At 30.9% G+C, this 19,473-nt stretch overlaps 4 protein-coding genes across 6 annotated transcripts; 3 read left to right on the forward strand and 1 right to left on the reverse strand.

The window, feature by feature from the left end:
• The first annotated feature begins 360 nt into the window (after positions 1-360).
• Positions 361-5,621, forward strand: LOC125064821 (DNA-directed RNA polymerase III subunit RPC2). Its single transcript, XM_047672065.1, has 11 exons — positions 361-554; positions 700-1,031; positions 1,158-1,270; positions 1,393-1,568; positions 1,651-1,838; positions 1,914-2,298; positions 2,389-2,752; positions 2,825-3,283; positions 3,465-4,259; positions 4,340-4,640; positions 5,242-5,621. Exons 1-11 carry the CDS (start codon positions 483-485, stop codon positions 5,456-5,458), a joined length of 3,402 nt encoding a protein of 1,133 aa, XP_047528021.1. The 5' UTR covers positions 361-482; the 3' UTR covers positions 5,459-5,621.
• Positions 5,622-6,054: 433 nt separating this feature from the next.
• LOC125064549 (sphingomyelin phosphodiesterase 4) lies at positions 6,055-11,732 on the reverse strand. Of its 2 annotated transcripts, none has more exons than XM_047671650.1 (13): positions 11,489-11,732; positions 11,101-11,400; positions 10,924-11,014; positions 9,796-10,012; positions 9,432-9,606; positions 9,058-9,350; positions 8,684-8,864; positions 8,439-8,551; positions 8,121-8,338; positions 7,705-7,835; positions 7,072-7,182; positions 6,886-7,008; positions 6,055-6,418 (listed from the first exon to the last, which is right to left on the reverse strand). In XM_047671650.1, exons 1-13 carry the CDS (start codon positions 11,504-11,506, stop codon positions 6,092-6,094), a joined length of 2,298 nt encoding a protein of 765 aa, XP_047527606.1. In that variant the 5' UTR covers positions 11,507-11,732; the 3' UTR covers positions 6,055-6,091. The 2 variants fall into 2 exon arrangements, with proteins under 2 accessions (XP_047527606.1, XP_047527605.1); XM_047671649.1 differs by having other exon boundaries at positions 10,924-11,026.
• Positions 11,733-12,200: 468 nt separating this feature from the next.
• Positions 12,201-15,828, forward strand: LOC125064587 (tRNA-dihydrouridine(16/17) synthase [NAD(P)(+)]-like). 2 transcript variants are annotated; one of them, XM_047671707.1, is made up of 8 exons: positions 12,201-12,286; positions 12,411-12,679; positions 12,751-12,910; positions 12,998-13,193; positions 13,628-13,876; positions 13,950-14,205; positions 14,936-15,109; positions 15,296-15,828. In XM_047671707.1, exons 2-8 carry the CDS (start codon positions 12,464-12,466, stop codon positions 15,446-15,448), a joined length of 1,404 nt encoding a protein of 467 aa, XP_047527663.1. In that variant the 5' UTR covers positions 12,201-12,286; positions 12,411-12,463; the 3' UTR covers positions 15,449-15,828. The 2 variants fall into 2 exon arrangements, with proteins under 2 accessions (XP_047527663.1, XP_047527664.1); XM_047671708.1 differs by lacking the exon at positions 12,201-12,286 and having other exon boundaries at positions 12,538-12,679; positions 12,770-12,910.
• Positions 15,829-17,381: 1,553 nt separating this feature from the next.
• LOC125064807 (palmitoyltransferase ZDHHC11) lies at positions 17,382-18,792 on the forward strand. The gene has a single exon (XM_047672041.1). The coding sequence runs from the start codon at positions 17,511-17,513 to the stop codon at positions 18,549-18,551; it is 1,041 nt and encodes a 346-aa protein (XP_047527997.1). The 5' UTR covers positions 17,382-17,510; the 3' UTR covers positions 18,552-18,792.
• Positions 18,793-19,473: the final 681 nt, after the last annotated feature.

Genomic DNA, 19,473 nt, shown 5'->3' on the forward strand with positions numbered 1-19,473 from the left:
AATATCTCTTGATATAAAACAGATAAAATCACATAATATCCTCTAGAGTTCTCTATGACCTACTCGTAAAACATTATCTCCATTACATTGCCATGATATTATTATTTCATAGCTTCAGCTATTATAAAAATATTGGTATCGCAATCGGATAATCATATATAGTAATTTATAAATTTAGAGATTGAGATCTATAACAGTATCTCAAAAAAATCAGCAACATGAACTGTACACAAATGTGATAATTTTCGTACGTGTCGAATCTGTCAGCATATTTACATTATCATAAATGTATAATCTGTCTATGCCATACTTTTTACCGATTGTCAATGTCAAAAAGCAATTGTCACATCAAAACAAATTTCAATATTTCAAAACATCTTGGAAATCACAAAATGAAAAATAATGAAACGAGGTTTTACTGACTAATACCAATTGAAATAAAATATTTAAATATTCCTTTAATTAATGTGTTTAGTACAATTATGGGGGAAATAAATAAACACCCCGAATGGGATACTGCAAAAGGTCTAAGAGAGCCGATAAAGACTCTAGAGGTTAGGTTATTTAATATTGACTTAAAATTAAGATTCAAATTTTTGATATAAAATTCACAAATTATTAACAACAAAATCGCTGTTGACAATGAGATTATATTGAGATAAATTTAAAAATCGTTATCGATCTTAAATTTGCTTACAGGACAAATGGAAACTTGTTCCATCATTTCTTCAAATAAAGGGATTGGTTAAACAGCATATTGATTCATTTAATTATTTTATTAATGTCGAAATTAAGAAAATCGTCCAAGCAAATGAGAAAGTGTTCTGTGATTCAGATCCTTTGTTCTACATAAAATATTTGAATGCCTATGTGGGTACACCTGACTTGGAAGAAGGATTCAATGTAACTAAACCCACTACTCCTCATGAGTGTAGGCTTAGAGACATGACATATTCAGCACCAATCACAGTTGATATTGAATATATTAGAGGGAATCAAAGAGTCATTAAAAATAAACAGTTAATTGGGAGGTAAGATCATCAAATGATGTATTATAAATAGATATATTTGTAACAAGAGCAATTATGGACTTATAACTTTTCACTCTGAAATTTAATGATGTCTGAGTCTTTACTTTGAATTATAAAATATTCTAGGATGCCACTGATGTTACGGTCTTCTAATTGTGTTTTAACAAACAAATCAGATTTTGAATTATCACAATTGAACGAGTGTCCCCATGATCCTGGTGGTTACTTCATTATTAGAGGTACAAATTATATTCAATTAATTTTATTCTCTAAATTTTGTTTAAATTGATCATTATTTGATGAAAATCATGAAAATCTCCTGCATAATGAATAACATCAAAAAATGTTATACTCTTCTTAGGACAAGAGAAAGTTATTTTAATTCAGGAACAGCTGTCTCGGAACCGAATGATTGTGGATGAGTTTAAAGGAGCAATTCAATGTCAAGTTACAAGTTCGACACATGAAAAAAAAACTAGAACAAATGTTATTGTAAAAAATGGAAAATATGTCCTCAGACACAATGCCTTATCTGATGTATGTTAAAAAAGATTATATTACTTCTTGAATTGCAATAATATTTATAAATTTTAGATTCAATGTATTATGTAATTTGCAGGATATACCAATAGCAATAGCCTTTAAAGCTATGGGTATTTGTAGTGATCAAGAAATAATGCAACTTGTGGGTACTGATGATGCAATTGTAAAGAAAATGGCTCCATGTATAATGGATTGCCATAATTTGAAGATTTTTACTCAAAACCAAGCTTTATCTTACATTGGCAGTAAACTTAAAGTGAAACGGTATTATTCTCATTTATTTATAAATTGCTACAACTATTTATTTTTATTATCACTAAATATATTTTTCTTTTCAAGATTTCAGACTCCCAATGCTAAGTTCAGGACTCCTGTTGATGAAGCTAGAGATCTTTTAGCAACCACAATACTTGCCCATGTGACTGTAGAAAATTACAATTTCTATGTAAAAGCTATTTACTTGGCAATTATGGTAAAAAGAGTTATTGAAGCAGAGAATAGTAAAGCTGCTATTGATGATCCAGATTACTATGGCAATAAAAGACTTGAGTTAGCCGGGTCATTATTGGCTCTTATGTTTGAAGATTTATTCAAAAGATTCAACTGGGAATTAAAGTCCATAGCAGACAAAATTATACCGAAAGTAAAAGCAGCGCCATTTGACGTGGTGAAACATATGAGGCCAGATTTAATTGCTAATGGCCTCTTTACAGCTATATCTAGTGTTAGTAGTCCCTTATTTAATAGTAATGTAGTATAGCAATATAATATAATAGGTCTAGAAAAATTTATTTATTGCAATAAATATTTTTAGGGAAATTGGACTATCAAGAGATTTAAAATGGAAAGACATGGAGTCACACAGGTTCTAAGTCGACTCAGTTATATTTCAGCTTTGGGTATGATGACAAGAGTTAACTCACAGTTTGAGAAAACCAGAAAAGTTTCTGGGCCACGTTCCCTACAACCATCACAATGGGGCATGCTGTGTCCATCAGATACCCCTGAAGGGGAAGCATGTGGTCTTGTTAAAAATTTGGCACTTATGACGCATATAACAACAGAGTGTTCTGAGGAACCTATAGCAAGGCTGGCTTGTAATGCTGGTGTGGAGGATGTCAAATTACTAGGAGGTGAAGAAATTAATCATCCAGCAGTTTATATGGTGTTTCTTAATGGTAAGATCTACAAACAAGTTATATATTTTTTAATTATAAAATCTATTAAGTAATAAATAATTTAATTTTCAGGTAATATATTAGGTGTAACTAGACAATACAAAAAGCTTATAAAAATTTTTAGGATGTTTCGACGCCGTGGTTTAATATCAGCTTTTGTATCCATTTACCCAAATCATAATCAACGAACAGTTTATATATGCAGTGATGGTGGTAGACTGTGCCGTCCATATATTATAGTAGAAAAAGGATATCCACTAGTCCAGCAATCTCATATAAACGAACTAAACAGAGGCATTAGGAAGTTTCAAGACTTTCTCTCAGATGGTCTTATTGAATACTTAGATGTTAATGAAGAGAATGACAGCCACATTGCAACTGTTGAAGCAGAAATTGATCCCTATGTCACTACTCATCTGGAAGTTGAACCTTTTACAATTTTGGGTGTCTGTGCTGGCCTTGTACCCTATCCTCATCACAATCAGAGTCCTAGAAACACTTACCAGTGTGCTATGGGAAAACAAGCTATGGGTATGTGATCTGTCTGTAAATAAAATATTTATATGAAATAATATGAATCTTTCAAAAGGCAAGTCTTAAGACTTTTTTAATGACAGTAAATTATAAAAATATATACATATATAATATATATGCTAGAGACAACATTTTCATTATTCTCTAACTATATAATCATGATGTTTCTTACTTTCAGGCACAATTGGGTATAATCAAAAGAATAGAATAGACACATTGATGTACAATTTAGTTTATCCACAATGTCCTATGGTAAAAACTAGAACAATTGAATTAACTAACTTCGACAAATTACCGGCCGGTCAGAACGCGACCGTAGCAGTAATGAGTTACAGTGGCTATGATATAGAAGACGCTTTAATTTTAAATAGAGCTTCTATCGACCGCGGTTATGGTCGGTGTCTGGTTTATAAAAGTGCAAAAACGATAATGAAACGTTATAGTAATCAAACATCGGATAGAATCCTAGGTCCATCTAGAGATGCTAATACAGGGAAAGTTATAAAAGCGCACGAAGTATTAGATACGGATGGTATAGCTGCTCCAGGAGAAATGGTCGAAAATCGACAAGTTTTGATCAATAAACAAATGCCGCCAGCTACATTAAACCCGATCAGTCAAGGTCAACCGCAACAAATAGACTATAAAGATGTCCCAGTCACATATAAGGGCCCAGTTGAATCTTACATCGAAAAAGTAATGGTGTCTTCAAACTCGGAAGATGCGTTTCTTATTAAAATATTACTAAGACAAACAAGAGTCCCAGAAATAGGTGATAAATTCAGTTCCCGCCATGGACAAAAGGGAGTAACGGGGTTAATTGTACAACAAGAAGATATGCCTTTTAATGACCGTGGAATCTGTCCAGACATGATTATGAATCCCCACGGATTTCCGTCAAGAATGACCGTTGGCAAAACTATCGAACTTTTAGCAGGAAAAGCTGGATTGATGGAGGGAAAGTTCCATTATGGTATGTTCCAAATCTTCATCTTTGCATCATGAAAATTACCACTTTCTAATGCAATGAATATAAAATAATATATTATTTAGGTACGGCTTTCGGTGGATCTAAAGTTAGAGACGTGTGCGGAGAGTTAGAGAAGCATGGCTACAATTACCATGGGAAGGACATATTTTACTCGGGCCTAACGGGAGAGCCGCTGGAGGCATACATCTACTCCGGGCCTGTGTACTACCAGAAGCTGAAGCACATGGTGCAGGACAAGATGCACGCGCGCGCACGCGGCCCGCGCGCCGTGCTCACGCGCCAGCCCACCGAGGGCCGCTCGCGCGACGGCGGCCTGCGCCTCGGGGAGATGGAGCGGGACTGTCTCATCGGCTACGGAGCCAGGTGACTCATATCTACCAGCATTGTTCGTTCGATCGTATCGATTGGCCAACGTTCTACTTACTACACTCAAGATCGTAACATAACATATTGACAACAAAGAACCCGCTGAGTTTCTTTTACCGGTTATTCTCAGGTCAGGGGGAGGTAGTATTTTATTTGACAAACAATTAGCGTAATGCTTCTATATTTAATAGAGGAATTTAATTTGTTTTTATGATTGTATTGATAGAGCAGGCTCCGCAAGAGACATCTCTTGGGGATTCGAAACATTCTCGGCAAGAATGTCTAATGGTGAAGTTACTCTATTATGTAACATAAAACTCGAAACTTAGGCAGAACACCGCAACATTGACCATAATCATAATAAAATTAATAGGATATGCATCAAATAAGTATCAAAATGGCGTGTCACCGTACGTCGGTTACGTTACCAAGTTTCAGAGAGATACGAAGTGAATTTCTTACAGACCACACTTCTGGTCCGGATTTGAGAGAATACACTATGCTAACTTTGCTAAGCTTTAGATATATTATCTAGTATTAGGCGTTATGAAATAATACTTTTGTATTGCAAAAGATAACAATACTAAATTTGTCCCAGCATGCTGCTGATGGAGCGGCTGATGCTGGCGTCGGACGCGTTCAGCGCGGACATCTGCGGCGCGTGCGGGCGCCTGGCGAGCCGCGCGTGGTGCCACGCGTGCCGCTCCTCCGCCGCCGTGTCCGCCGTGGAGATGCCCTATGCGTGCAAGCTGCTCTTCCAGGAGCTAGCCGCGATGAACATCGTGCCTAAACTAACTCTTAAGAAGTACTGTTAGGGTTGGAGACGGGATTCCGGGTAAAGTTATTTGAACTCAATCGATAAGTAATCTTGAAATCATCTGTGAGAATAATGAAGGCTAAGTTTTAACTTGGCTGCGGCACGCACTCTTGAAATATGAAATACATTGAATATACTTTAAATAAATGTTTTTGTATCAAGTGTGATTTTTATTTTAAAAATGAATATTTAGTATGTCTGTATTTTTACAAGTCTGCCCAAAAAATGCAGTGAGTTTCTTTATTCTACCATAACTTTTTAATGGCTAAACAGATTTGGATGTATCTGGTATCGTTAGATTCCTTACATCCCCCGAGTGGTACTGGCTATTAATTAATCATCCATTTGGGGCAGTTGCGTTTTTAATTTTACGGTGAATACTTTTGTCCGCCTACTTGCTTTAGGGTAAAATGTATATTAGTAATAAGTTTTCATATAAGTAATAGTTAAAAAAGTCATCCTCAATGAGATAATCTATCAGATGTTACAAATAATAATGATGTAATAATATGTAGGGAATTTATTATTAAAGATTATCAGTCACAATATCACTGAAAAACTTATATATCAATATATTATAAAGTAAACACAAAATTCAAAAATAAAAAAATGATTTATTATTCTTATTATATTAATCTTTTATAATTCTCAATATCTTTAAAGATGCTCGACACAATACAAAAAAGGACCATAAAATAATAAGGAAAAATACATACATAATACCACTATATGAAAATAGTCTAAACAAAATATAACCTAAGCTTATCCACACAACAAACATGTGTGATCCGAGACGTCGCAGGGACAACCTTGGAGGTAGTTCTTGATTAATAATATTCTGGTGGTAGCTTGCATCCTTAACATATGTATGTATTGTGACAGGTTTCTGTAGTATTTCACGTGAAACATATCCCCAAAAGTCATTTCGTCTCCATAACATTGAAAATTCTTCCCCATACTGAAAATAATGTATTGTGCTAAATAAATCACGTTTATATGCAAGCAAAAACATTATTAAGTCAATACAGAAATTAAATTACAAGTTTGTTACCGACTGGTGTTTAAGTTCTATCATCGGTAGAATAGATTAAAAGTATACCGTTTAATCTATATTAACGGGATTACCTATGGAGACGATTTTTTTAATGCGTAAGTAACTACTAAACAATATTACAAAACGTATGTTAGAAAAGCGCTTTTCGGTTAATTTGTGGGTAACATTATATAAGTAGCAGTTTCGTCCGCTTTAAATTGAAACTAGTGATGTCTAAACTTGAATTTCATTTTCTTGTTTTATATATAATCTAAAATGAACGTAAGGCACATTCGCAACTCAGCATGTTAATACACAATCATTTATTATTATTATTTAACATACGAAAATATATGATTTTATTTTATTTGAATAGTTATCAAAACACTCACCATATCATTAAGCCTGGAAGCTATTTGATACAACATTCTTACTAAAATTGTATTTTCAAAAGACATTATGGGCATGAGATCTGGATCGCCCATGTACTGAACTCCGGTTGGCGTGTTTCGAAGCTAAAATTTTTAATAAAGCATAACATTAAAAAAATTTTTTAAATTGTATAATATTTAACTTACTTTTTGAGCGATAGAAAGAGTAAAGTTGTTTGTTGAATTTGCAAAAGAAGAATGCTCAATAGAATTGTCCAGCAATTCAGTTTCTAGTGGCAGTAACATGTTCTCACTAACCTGAAAAAGTACATGAATTTACAACTACCATGTTTTCACCTGATTGATTTCGTATATTTCTTCACTCTCACGATCACAAAAGGACGGTAAATCCGATGGGATAAAAAAATATGACCAATAGCTTTACATTGTCTTCTGAGGCACTGCCATCTTCCAAACTGCAGGTTATTAGAATTTCTCGACAAAAAACCCAATAGCTTTAGTAGTAGCCCGACATTGGGTTTGCCTTCGGAAAGTGAGGCTAACTAGACCAAAGAGGCATATAAAATATTTATATAATATTTGCATTGTAAAATACAATATGTATAGTATATTTTAATTATACAAATATGTATAGTATTTTATATTATTTTTAAATAAAATGTATTTAATCTATTGATACAGGTGTGCAGGTTACTCCCGTCACGCCGAAATGACGGAGAGGGTATTATAGTAGGTTTTCCGTTGAACTAGGGCATGCTAGCTGTCTTGGGCACCGGCGAGTCCCACATATATAGCGTGATCAAAAAAAGATGTGCTTACTCCAAAAATATTTGTAAAGTAATGGATGCAGCTAGTCAAATAGTTAGGAACTTTTTTATATTCTTCCAACAATACTGCTTCTTCTTCAGTGTTCCCCATCATCAGCCATTGTTTCAAGGAACTCCAAAAACCTATGAAATTTATTATTTTTCAATAAATACTAAATGAATTTGAGTAATTTTCATGCCAATCTCTCATATGAGGTCCTGTGTCAATTGATCTATAAGTATATATATCTATATCATTATATTATGATAACTACAAATTATTATCGAAAATGATTAAGGCTATGTGTTGTAAAATTTTGTACAATCATTGTAATAAATTCAAAACAGCTATTAATGTCATCAAAGTAGAAATTAAAAGTTAGTACATTACTCTAGAGTAGTAACTAGTTAATAACATTTTACACTAACCTTGATTTTGTTGATTCAATTTATTTGAATAATTCTCTAAATTTTTGTCAGCAGTATGTTTTGCAGACAAAATTCTTTTGACAAATTCCAGCATAAAATTATTTTTATTTTCACTCCATATTGGGTCATATTCAAAAGTAGCTGCCATGTTCAATTCTGAGATAGATTGTTTTGCTATGGCCACCCATTTGGATAAAGCAACCCCATTGTAAGTATAACTGGTTGATTAGAGATTTTTATGTTAATTATTCAGAAGAAATATACTGTATTTATTATTATTTTTGTCGTATAAGAATTATACATAACAATTTATTTTACCTTTGGTCAAGATTTACGCCACTGTTGTCAGGACTTTGTAATCCAGATACGCTATCAGTAATAGCTTTCTCCAAATTCATCAGTATGGGAACAAGATGTTGCTGGGAAAAGACCTAGAAAACATAAACATAAAATAAATAAAATGCCAGTCACAAAATATATTCCTCTCTTTTTTTCTGTTGTTAAAATATTTGTTACTATAACTCATATTAGAAATCAATAAACACATGGTTATCAATAATTACCTTTCCCACTCGAAATAACATGACAGCATTTTTATAACTTGATAGATCCAGTCTTGTAAATCTTGGCAGAATCATTTGAAGAATACATGTGTAAGACGGAAAATTTTCGGCAATGAACTGTGTGAAACTGGCATCTAAAGAAGTATTTGTTTCGTCTTGGTTTCTTTGAGTACTAGGAAATCTTCAAGAAGATATTAAAGGTGCTGATTATTTTCAATATAAAAATATCAACTTAATATTTATTAACAACAAAGGTTTTATTTAAAACTTGAAATAGAAGTAGCAATCATTACATCACTAATAAGCTTAGCAGAGATGTTATCAGCACTTAATATTTACAAAAAAAAAAAACTAAAACTGTTTGGATGATGTACCTGTCTTGTGTTATGGAATTATCTGTGTATCTCCATGGTTGTATTAAGCTTAGCCACAATTCCATTACTAGTCTGAAAGATGCATCTAGAGGCCAAGTCATAACTAAGTGTTTTACATAATGATATGCCCGTGAACACATAATTTGTCTTGCATATTTACGAAGTGTTGAAGATCTGATTGCAGGATCAGAGTTATACTTTGCAGAAAATGAATGTATATGCTTCACCAATACTCGAACAATTCTAACTCTTTCTGGGCTTGAGCTCACATTATGATAGGTCCTCTGATACATCTAAAAATTTAGATTACTTTTGAAAAAAATTTAATGTTACAACTTATAGATGATTGTTAGATAAATTTATTTACAAGTTACCTCAATACTTCTATTATTGAATGGTTCTACACTCATCCACAAATCAATAAATATTTGCAAAACTGTTTCTGATCTCCAGACTTCATTCCTTGATTGTGTCTGTGGTGAATTCACATGCTGATTACTTATACCCGACAGATCCGGCAACACTAACAATGATGGTGAGCACAATGGTCTGAAAAAAAGGTTTACAGGGATCTTTTAGTCTTATTAGCTAATTGTATTTGTTTAATTTAACATGTAAAATAGAAAGGTAAAAAAATATAATATTACAATTTTTCTCGTTATTTATTAATTAACATTTCAAAAAAAGATACAGTATAATTAATATTATTTTAAATAGGTATTGGCATTTTTTAAATACCTGTTTGCAGTTTGCAGTGGTGCAGCCATCGGAACCTTACCAGTATAATGTGGAATGTGTGGCAAAACAGAAACATTAGGATCAGATGGAAGAAAGTGCATCAAATAATCACAAGCTAGAGCAAAATATACACTATTCCAGTTGTCCCAAGAGCTTTTATTTTGATTATTGTTTATTAAGTATAATGCAAAATTAAAAATGTAATAATCAAAGGGATCTGAATTTATTGTAGTAAGAAATTGTATTGATTTGCTTATGTTAGATATAAGCAGTTGACACAGTAAATATGTTATAAACACAGATTTATTTTCCATAAATAAATAACTTAAATTCTACATAGCTTTTATAAATTATATCATACGTTAAAAAGCTTACTAATCAGATGCAGTGGTGTTTAGTAATACTCATATTGCACAAGTGTTTGTGTAAATTAATATAACCAAAATTTTAACTCAATGCCTTTAATCTACTTATTATACTCTCTTTATCACATATTACTTCAAAGAAACTGAAAGAAACAAGTTTAAAGCATAAAAAATCTATTTTATTATACAGCCCTGTTTTAATCCAGGGTGAGGCATCTCACCATTGATGGTTATGTTTTGGGCCATCATTTGAGTACAAAAATCATCACAATAGTACAACACTAGTTTTTTTTATAAAACTTATAAAAATTAATTTTAAATTAAAACTGTGTTTTGAAATATTTCATGTCATATGTTGTCATAGAGACAGCTGAGATCTGCAATCATTGGTGATGATGTCTCAGCAATTCAGTGGAGCATGCTTGGGCTAGAACCCTCAATCATTGGCTAGGGTAACCACATTTTATCCTTGAATGTGTGCACTATTGAATTTAATTACTAGTAACACTGATTTAATTTCAATAAAATTCTGCCAAATGTGTATACACCAAAGTGCATATAGTTTCCACCAAACTGCATTGGAGCAGTGTGGTAGTTTTAGCTGCAAACATTCTGCTCAAAGTGACAGGAGGCCTTAGCCCAAGAATGGAACATTAAATGGCTGTTATAGTTAAAATACTACAGCCAATTATTAATAACGATTAATGCATTACACAAGGTGATACAATTTAAAAACAGTAAGTAGAATAGTTTTAAAGGATACTCAATGCCAGAGCAACAATATTCATTGAATTAGAATCCATTGTAAGCATATCTGCATAAAATTGGGGACATCTACCCCTTTCAAGAGTCATCTGCAAGTCCAACTAAAAGCATAATTGACAGCATAGATTAAAGAAGAGTTGTTGAAAACAACCTTATTTTATATTTTTATACTTACTGGTAAGGTGTTTAATGGAAGATTGTACTTCAACTGAGGATCATATAATAATTTATAGCATAAACGAAACATGGGTCCTTGCGGTTCTAGAAAACTTAGTAGAGCTTCAAATTCATATCTATTAGCTTCAAAAGTAATTTGTCGTAATCCCCAGCCGTTATGAAGAGGAGCAAATATATTATTTATAAGTTGAGGAAATAAAGCTTGTAAATCCTTATTTGGTCCAGTTTGATCAATTAGTCTAGTAAGCTCCATTAGTTTTTCTTGAAATGGTAAATTTAAGCAAGTATAGAATTGACTCTGAAATTTAAATATGCACTTGAGTATTATTAAGTAATAATAAGTATAAGTACCAGTTTAATTGTAAGAAATGTAAGATTGAACTCACCATAATATCATGTGCCATTTTATTAAAACCGGTAAAATATTTTGTCTTCTAGTACTAAACTACTAACTGTCTATCAAGTAACCGCGCTTAACCCTAAAATTTGAAATATATATCTTTAGTCAATTTTAACTCCTACAGAATAAATTGCTTATAAAGTATTTAAAAACATATATATTTTTTATATATTAAGCCTGAAAAAGTTACAACAACTAAAATAACACTTTTTAAATTTTTATTTGCCATTACTAGAAGTAGAAATGTCAAATGTTTATCCAATCAAAAAAAGTTCACAGAGTATTAAAACTACATAAATACTAATGAAGTGGTCACACGTATTTAATGGCAGCTACACACGACAACGATATTTCGTAGCTATTAATGTGTGTAAATACTAAATGCAACTGCAAGTACAACTTCGGCAGATCAGCCGTGCACGGTGTACTGCACACAGTTGTTCTACTCAAAGAACCCATTTAGAGTCAAATCGGTGCAAGAGCAGTAATGCTATGGATAATAATTTAGCTTATCAGATTGTTAATTATTATCAATAAGGGACACTTACTAGATAGAACAAACGTAGATTACAATTTATATTCATAAATGAACAAACGTTATCCAATACTGAAATACTCATAAAACAAAAAACTTGTAAGTGACATTTGAAATTACATTTTTTTTTTTTTATAAAAAAAAATGTAAGAACAAATAATTACTTATCAACAAAAACTAAGAACCAACGACAAACTAACGGTGTAAAATTGTTGGATTCCAAATTATTTGATAGATTGGTTAGGTTTGGTGAGTTCATCAATGTAAATGATAAATATGCAAATCATAAGACACTGTCTCAAGACAGTAAACTGTGGTTTATGTGTCTGTTTATTGTATTGTCAACTCACTTGTGTCATTTGTACTTTTTAAGGTTATTTACTACCTAAGTATTTACTATTAACCATATTTTTGGTTAAAAGTGAAATGGCTTCAGAGTGGTTTGAAAATATAGGGCGTCCTCGTTTTGTGGTTGCGCCTATGGTCGACGCTAGTGAATTGGCCTGGAGATTATTATGTAGAAGACATAGTGCAACACTATGCTATACTCCTATGCTTCACAGTAATGTATTTACAAAAGACCCAAAGTATAGAAAAGAAAATTTTACTACTTGTCCCGAAGATCGCCCTTTAATCGTTCAGGTACTTACAAAATCTTTTAGCTGTATTCGCTACTAAGTTTATTTGCAATACCTGTATCCTTGTTTTAACAGTTCTGTGGTAATAATCCAGAAATAATGGCTACTGCTGCAAAATTCGTGGAAAAAGATTGTGATGCTATTGATATCAATCTTGGTTGTCCACAATCTATTGCAAAACGTGGAAGATATGGTTCCTTTCTTCAAGATGATTGGCAGCTCTTGCATCAAATAGGTAAACTTGTCCTCAGCTTAATAACCAATTAAAAATTGCAGATGTCTCATTGAAAAAAAAACTTATTGAGCATTGTTTATATTACAGTATCAGAAATGTCAAAAGCTGTTTCCATTCCAATTACATGTAAGGTGAGAATTTTTGAAAGTGTTGAAAAATCTGTAAAATATGCATTAATGTTACAAGAAGCTGGTTGCAAATTATTGACAGTCCATGGAAGAACTAGAGAGCAAAAAGGCCCTTTGACAGGTATAGCCAGTTGGCAGCATATTAAAGCTATTAGGTTGGTTTGTGCACTAAAATCGTCAAATATGTTTGATTAAATTAGAGCTTTGATTGCCTTATAATTATAATATTTTCCTAATTAATTTAAATGATACTAGGAATAGTTAAAGTATGCCATATCATAGTATTATTTTAAATATTCCACTGTGAAAGTTATTTTTGTTGCATCATAAAAACAAAATTGGTATTTTCTGAGAATAAATAAAATTAATACATTTTATAAAATTTTTAGCAAAGACAATCTTAAGTTATAGGCAGATTACTAACATAATATGTATAGTATAGTATTTATATAAATATATAGATAACAAAAAGTATATCATATTCTTCATAATTTCTGATATAATTATATTTTTATAATCAGGGCTCTACTGTCTTTTACTTTCTCCATATCAATGTTGTAATAAAATATATATATATATATACTTTTAGGGAAGCCATATCTATACCCATGTTTGCAAATGGTAATATACAATGTTTACAAGATGCCCAAAGATGCTTGGATTACACAAATGTTGATGGGATTATGAGTGCTGAAGGTAATCTTACAAATCCTGCAATTTTTCAAGGAGTCAATCCAGTTACATGGGAAATGGCATTTGAGTATTTGGATTTAGTAGAGAAGTACCCATGCCCTACATCTTTTATTAGAGGCCATTTGTTCAAAATATTTCATAAAATGTAAGTACATCATATGAGACTACAAAGTTGATCAATAACAACAAAATATAATTTAAGTATTCCATTCTTACAGTTTCACATTTGAAAAAAATAATGAGGAGAGACAATTACTGGCTACTGCACAAAATTTAAAAGATTTTAAAAGTGTTTGTATTAAAATAAAAGATAAATATTTACTCTATCATCAAGGTGAATTAAAATTTGATAACAATGAGGGAATAACAAGGATTGCATTTGATTTAATCTTGCCTCCTTGGCTATGTCAACCATATGTAAGAATATCACCAGAGGAACATACTCAAAAGATGGAGAGGCTTAGTAATAAACAGGTAACTGTTTTAAATGCTTCCTTTGAAATTGTAGGTAAACAAGACAAAAAAAGTGGATCATTACCAGGGATGTTATGGATATAGAGTTATTGGCATATACACATTCAGAAATAGATAATATTTATGAATACATATGTAATGTTTTCTTGTGTTATGTTTGTTTGTTTTTTTAAAGCGAAAATCTTCATATAAGTATGTAAATAAAAGGAAAAAAAGAATAAATATTTCAGTCATAAAATAGTTGAATTCATTCATTCATTTCATTCTACCAGTTAAGAGGATCTGAAGATTTAGGTATAGTTATCATGTGTTCTCTTTCTGGTCTAAAAAGATCATGTTTCCATCAAAGTACTTAGTGTCTACTCTGTCATTTACTGTCTCTTAGTATTGAGTTGAGTATTTTACAATAAAAACATTATGATTAATATTACCAGTAATTCAGATGTTCTTACCTTGCTCTTAACTATCATCTTCACTTGAAGATTTGTTTGTCATGGCATCAGCATCTAAATTTGTGCCAAGTAATTAATGCAGGAGTTTGACAATTGCAAATTCGAATATTTACATAATCCCTGTTCCATATCTATAATCGTTGAATTGGATACTTTGTTTTACAAGCCTAAAAATTAGACCATTTATTGAAAATTATAGTCTATAAACTATTGTTGAAAGAATATTGATTAATTTTTTTATTTATATATAATAAAATTTAATATTTTTCGTTTTGTAGAACAATAATAATGGCGAAAAAAGAGCAAGCAATGATATAGATGACGAAAAGATTTCTAGGAAAAAGATGAAAAAATTGAGAAAAATAATGAGAAGACCAGTGAAACCCGATCTCGAGCAACATAATAGAAGAAATGGAGAAATTTGTTTCAATAACACTTGTCCTAATCCTCTCGTAATATTTTTTTTATTCTACATTTATTCAAAATTATTATGACTATTTAAGTATTTATCAATTATTTAGAAATACTACTCAAATTGCACAACTCAATAACTTCAGTTATAAAAACTTTCCAGTTAAATATAACAATTAATAAAAAGCGTGAAATAGAAAATAATTTTGATTTTATTGAATTTTCAGGGGGGCAAATGTGTTTATCAGTTGTGTAAGAAATGTTGTAAAAACAAATGTTATGAAGAAGACTTAGATTGCAAAGGGCATAGAATATTGGTACATACGCGGCGTGAGATGGCAAAAAAGTTTGCTTTACAGAAAGATAAGGAAGTATGTTGAAGAAAGTATTTTAACATTTAAATTAATATTGGTGCCGATTCTATTGTACACAATCTTTTATTTAAAATTTAAAACAGGAGTAAAAGTACTGTAGTACTTTCTTATATTGGACTTAAATGGAAATTTATTTAGTTAGCTTAAATCAATTAAGAGATTGTGAGAGTGCAATAGAGTCAGCGGCATTACTTTAGCAACCATTGTGACATTATACAATTTTACATTACCAAATAATTGTTTTTATAAGTTTACGAATCATGTTTACTTTTTGTTTAGTTAAAAATTAAATACAGCTCCATTAATCAATGTTTTCCAATCTTTACCATAACAATAATATCTTGTATATATAAATAATGTTCAAGAACTCATGTTTCATTGGTCAGTAATTAATTTTAAACTCATCTCAAATTGACAAGGTTATCTTAAAATAAAATCATGGGATTTTGAAATTATTGTTTTTTTATTATTATAAAAACCCAGAAAAAATATATAGGTATAATATTGTCTTTTCTGAGTATAATAATATGGAAGTACATCAATATAAATTTCCTTGGCTGTATTTCGTTTTTTCATATCTTGTTATAAGAAAGTGGTTTATAATACCTATAGGTTAAATTTAAATTAAACAACATTTTGGAGATTCTAAAGTCAAGCAATAATGAAAATAGTTCATTGCATCATTTCAATGATCAGAATGTTGTGATATAATCATATGATCAGGAAGGAATAATCAAAATTCGTTAAAATAAGTATATTATAGACAGTAAAGTAAACTGCTTTTGTAAATCTTAATTTTTTCTTTTGGGCAAAAACTTCCTTTTGACGAGAATATCCGGATTGGTGGTGGTAGTAAAATTAGACACAAGTGGGTTTTTTCAACATGTTTACTTTCAACGCTGAGTACGAGATAAATGATAAACACAAATTAAATATTAAATTGCAATGTCTGTTGATGTCTTATTTAAGTTTTGACTTATTTTTGGATTCTTAATGTTTGGAAAACAATAATTAAATAGTGCAACGACACAAGTTTTATATAACGAGGAAAGACTATAGGCAATTTCTATATTCTGTAATTCACATGAAAATAAAACACTTTTTGAGTGTTTTCGCATCTAAATATTCAAGAAGGGTATTAATAGCTTTTTATATACCATTTATCGCTCATCGCAAAAGTTACTCAAAGTATTTAATTTATTACCAATAGATTTTAGCATATATGTAAGTACAATTTACATTATAACGTAAAATCGATAAAATTCCATTAGAGTGTGGTGTTTTATTTAAAATCCATGGAGCCATTAATACAAGTTCTAATAAAACTTATGAACTCAAGCGTTTGTATAATGCTTGCTAAAACGGTACGGAGAACGTCATACGAATGGTCATAAACGCATATTATTATATATGATAATTGATAGATAGGGGAAAATATTATCCATTTAACAAATTTAAAAAACTTATTACGAGAAAATTCAAAAATAAAACCTATTCTTCATTAAAAGAATACTTTTGGATAAAGACGCCTGAATAAACAATAAGTTATTTTGAATACTAACATAATTCATTGTAAATCTGATTATTTAAAATAGCAACTATGTGAATTCAGTTTTGTTTCGCTGAAGGCTTCGAAACGGTAGCAGAGTTAAAATATTGATACATAAAATAAGAGTATTCAAAAATGCTCTATTGTAAAGTTTACTTGAATAAAATACATTTGATTTGATTTCTAAATTTTACATTTAAGTGATATTAACTTTGAATATCACTTGAATTAAATTAATTGGGTAAATTTTATAAATCTTTTATAAAATTTACTAAAAACTAGGAAATAATATTGTCACGAGTAAGCCGGTGACATAATTTCCTTTTTTAATTATGCTTTTTTTTCAAGAAACCCATTGTTTTATATGTATATACATATGAAGAAACCACGTAATTTACCAACCCAGCCCACGCAATGTTGCGCGCGCATTGAATCTAGCCATGCCTTGTACCGTTTGATTTATTTGTTTGCCTTAGTGGTTAAGGTAACAGTACTTAAAAATTGGACATTTATATCTAAATGCATAAATGTTGTTCGCTGCGCCTAAAACGGAGACCTCAAAGGAGGACGAATGGACTTCAATTTCCTCTAAATTACCAACAAATCGTTGGGTGGATAGTTTGCGTCGTCTCCGCTCTAGTTAACTTCTTGTTACTTTCTCACATACAATTTGATGATTTAAAGTTTGCGTCACTAATTATTTATAGTTTTGTATATGCAGTTTACGTGATTACCCATTTTGCCGCTTCTTTAGTGGATCCAGGAGAAGACGATTTACGAAAACGAGTCATAAATATACTCCCAGAGTTTGATCGTACAATTCATGCCCATGTTATTGAAAATGGAAGATGTCATCTCTGTAATATTAATACTACAGACAGGAAAACAAAACATTGCGGGATATGCAATAAATGCATATTTAAATTTGATCATCACTGTAAATGGTTAAACAACTGTGTTGGTCGAAGAAATTATACCGTATTTATTTTATGTGTCGTTTCGGCTCTATTAATTACTCTGTTTACTGTGATACTGTGTTTAATAGATATATATTTTTTTCTTGTAAGTCCTCAGGAATTAAGTTCTGCAGCTCAAACTTTTATTAACTGTACACAATTAGAGGATTTAAATGATGTGACTAAAAAATATTGTAAGAGTTCGATATATTTTTTAATATTTCTTGTCACGTTTTGTACAATCGCCTTAGCGATAGCTTGTGCCTTGTTGCATTTATTATGTTTTCACATTTATATTTCAATTTTAGGCGTCTCCACATACGAATATATAATGAGAAACTCTCACACTAAATCGATATGTTGTAAGTCTTGTAGAACCAATATAAGACGACTTTACATAATAAATCAGGACAAGATAAAATCGAATGCAATTGTTAGTTCTGAAACTGGGGTAAATGGAGAAAACATGACGCAGGAACATGATAATGAAATAAGTGTGAAAAATTTTATAAATACTTTGGTTACCGATGAATTAAATAAAGCTAGAAATTTTTTTTTATATGAAAATAGTAAAATTCATCCTAGTAACGAAGACAGAAGCTAACAGTAGAGAATATTGATCAACGTACAACAATGTGAAAAAGATATTTTCAGTGTTGGTGGCCAACATACTTAATTTAAGGGTTTTATATTGAGTTAATTTTGGAAGTAAGGTTTTGGTTGTAAACGTACCATAAAATATTTTTTTTTTAAATACTGTAAAAAATATTTTTAATAATAATACTTATTTGAAAATTTTGAACACAAAATTTTAAATCAATTAATTGAGTGGGACTAGTTTAAAATTCAGTTGCATGATTTGACTCACATTATAACAGAAGCATGTAAAAAAATGACGATAATATGTATAAATATTTCGTGTATTCAAAAAATGACAGTCTAATAAGAACTTTTTTATGATATTGACCTATGCTTATTGTATATTTTTAATATATAATAACCACATTATTAGGACTGAATAAGTTAAATGTTTTATTAAGTATTATTAAAATAAATAAGTTGTAATATGTAATTTACTGTTATATATTATAGCACCAAATCGCATTCCGAGCATATTGATTGTGTACGGAGAACACAGGGCTGTCTAATATGTAAACTCATCTAATCGTTTAATATGTAAATATGATACGATATACAATCTTATTTAAATAAAGTGCCTTGTTTACTTATCTATAATGTGCCTTATTAATTTTTTTTTCATTACACAGTATGCATGGAATTTGGTATTTTTATTTCTCGGCATTATTCAACCTATATCAGAAAATAAAAATTTCATCTATTTTTTTACATTAAGTAACCATCCTGGCTTTGCAGGGGTAAAATAATGGTCTACATAAAACATTTATATTTCATATTGAAGGAAAATTATCCAAAAACCTTCTCAGGTCAGAAAAGAATCAGACATATGGTTGATCAGGAATGCACGGAGGACATTCATTCTTTAATATTGTAGAGAAACTCCCATT

Source organism: Vanessa atalanta, chromosome 6, assembly GCF_905147765.1.
Source record: "Vanessa atalanta chromosome 6, ilVanAtal1.2, whole genome shotgun sequence".
NCBI classification, from domain to species: Eukaryota; Metazoa; Arthropoda; class Insecta; order Lepidoptera; family Nymphalidae; genus Vanessa; species Vanessa atalanta.

Bases quoted from the DNA above. Each gene is read 5' to 3' on its own strand.
- LOC125064821 (XM_047672065.1), top strand. From the start codon at position 483: ATGGGGGAAATAAATAAACACCCCGAATGGGATACTGCAAAAGGTCTA. The intron at 555-699 runs GTTAGGTTATTT...ATTTGCTTACAG, and splicing joins AGCCGATAAAGACTCTAGAG to GACAAATGGAAACTTGTTCC. The intron at 1,032-1,157 runs GTAAGATCATCA...AAAATATTCTAG, and splicing joins AATAAACAGTTAATTGGGAG to GATGCCACTGATGTTACGGT.
- LOC125064549 (XM_047671649.1), bottom strand. The intron at 9,607-9,795 runs GTATTTAAAAAA...CCTTTTTTTCAG, and splicing joins CCACTGCAAACTGCAAACAG to ACCATTGTGCTCACCATCAT. The intron at 7,183-7,704 runs GTAAGCACATCT...GTACTTTTTCAG, and splicing joins ACTTTACAAATATTTTTGGA to GTTAGTGAGAACATGTTACT.
- LOC125064587 (XM_047671707.1), top strand. From the start codon at position 12,464: ATGGCTTCAGAGTGGTTTGAAAATATAGGGCGTCCTCGTTTTGTGGTT. The intron at 13,877-13,949 runs GTAAGTACATCA...CCATTCTTACAG, and splicing joins TTCAAAATATTTCATAAAAT to TTTCACATTTGAAAAAAATA. The intron at 15,110-15,295 runs GTAATATTTTTT...TTGAATTTTCAG, and splicing joins ACACTTGTCCTAATCCTCTC to GGGGGCAAATGTGTTTATCA.
- LOC125064807 (XM_047672041.1), top strand. From the start codon at position 17,511: ATGCATAAATGTTGTTCGCTGCGCCTAAAACGGAGACCTCAAAGGAGG.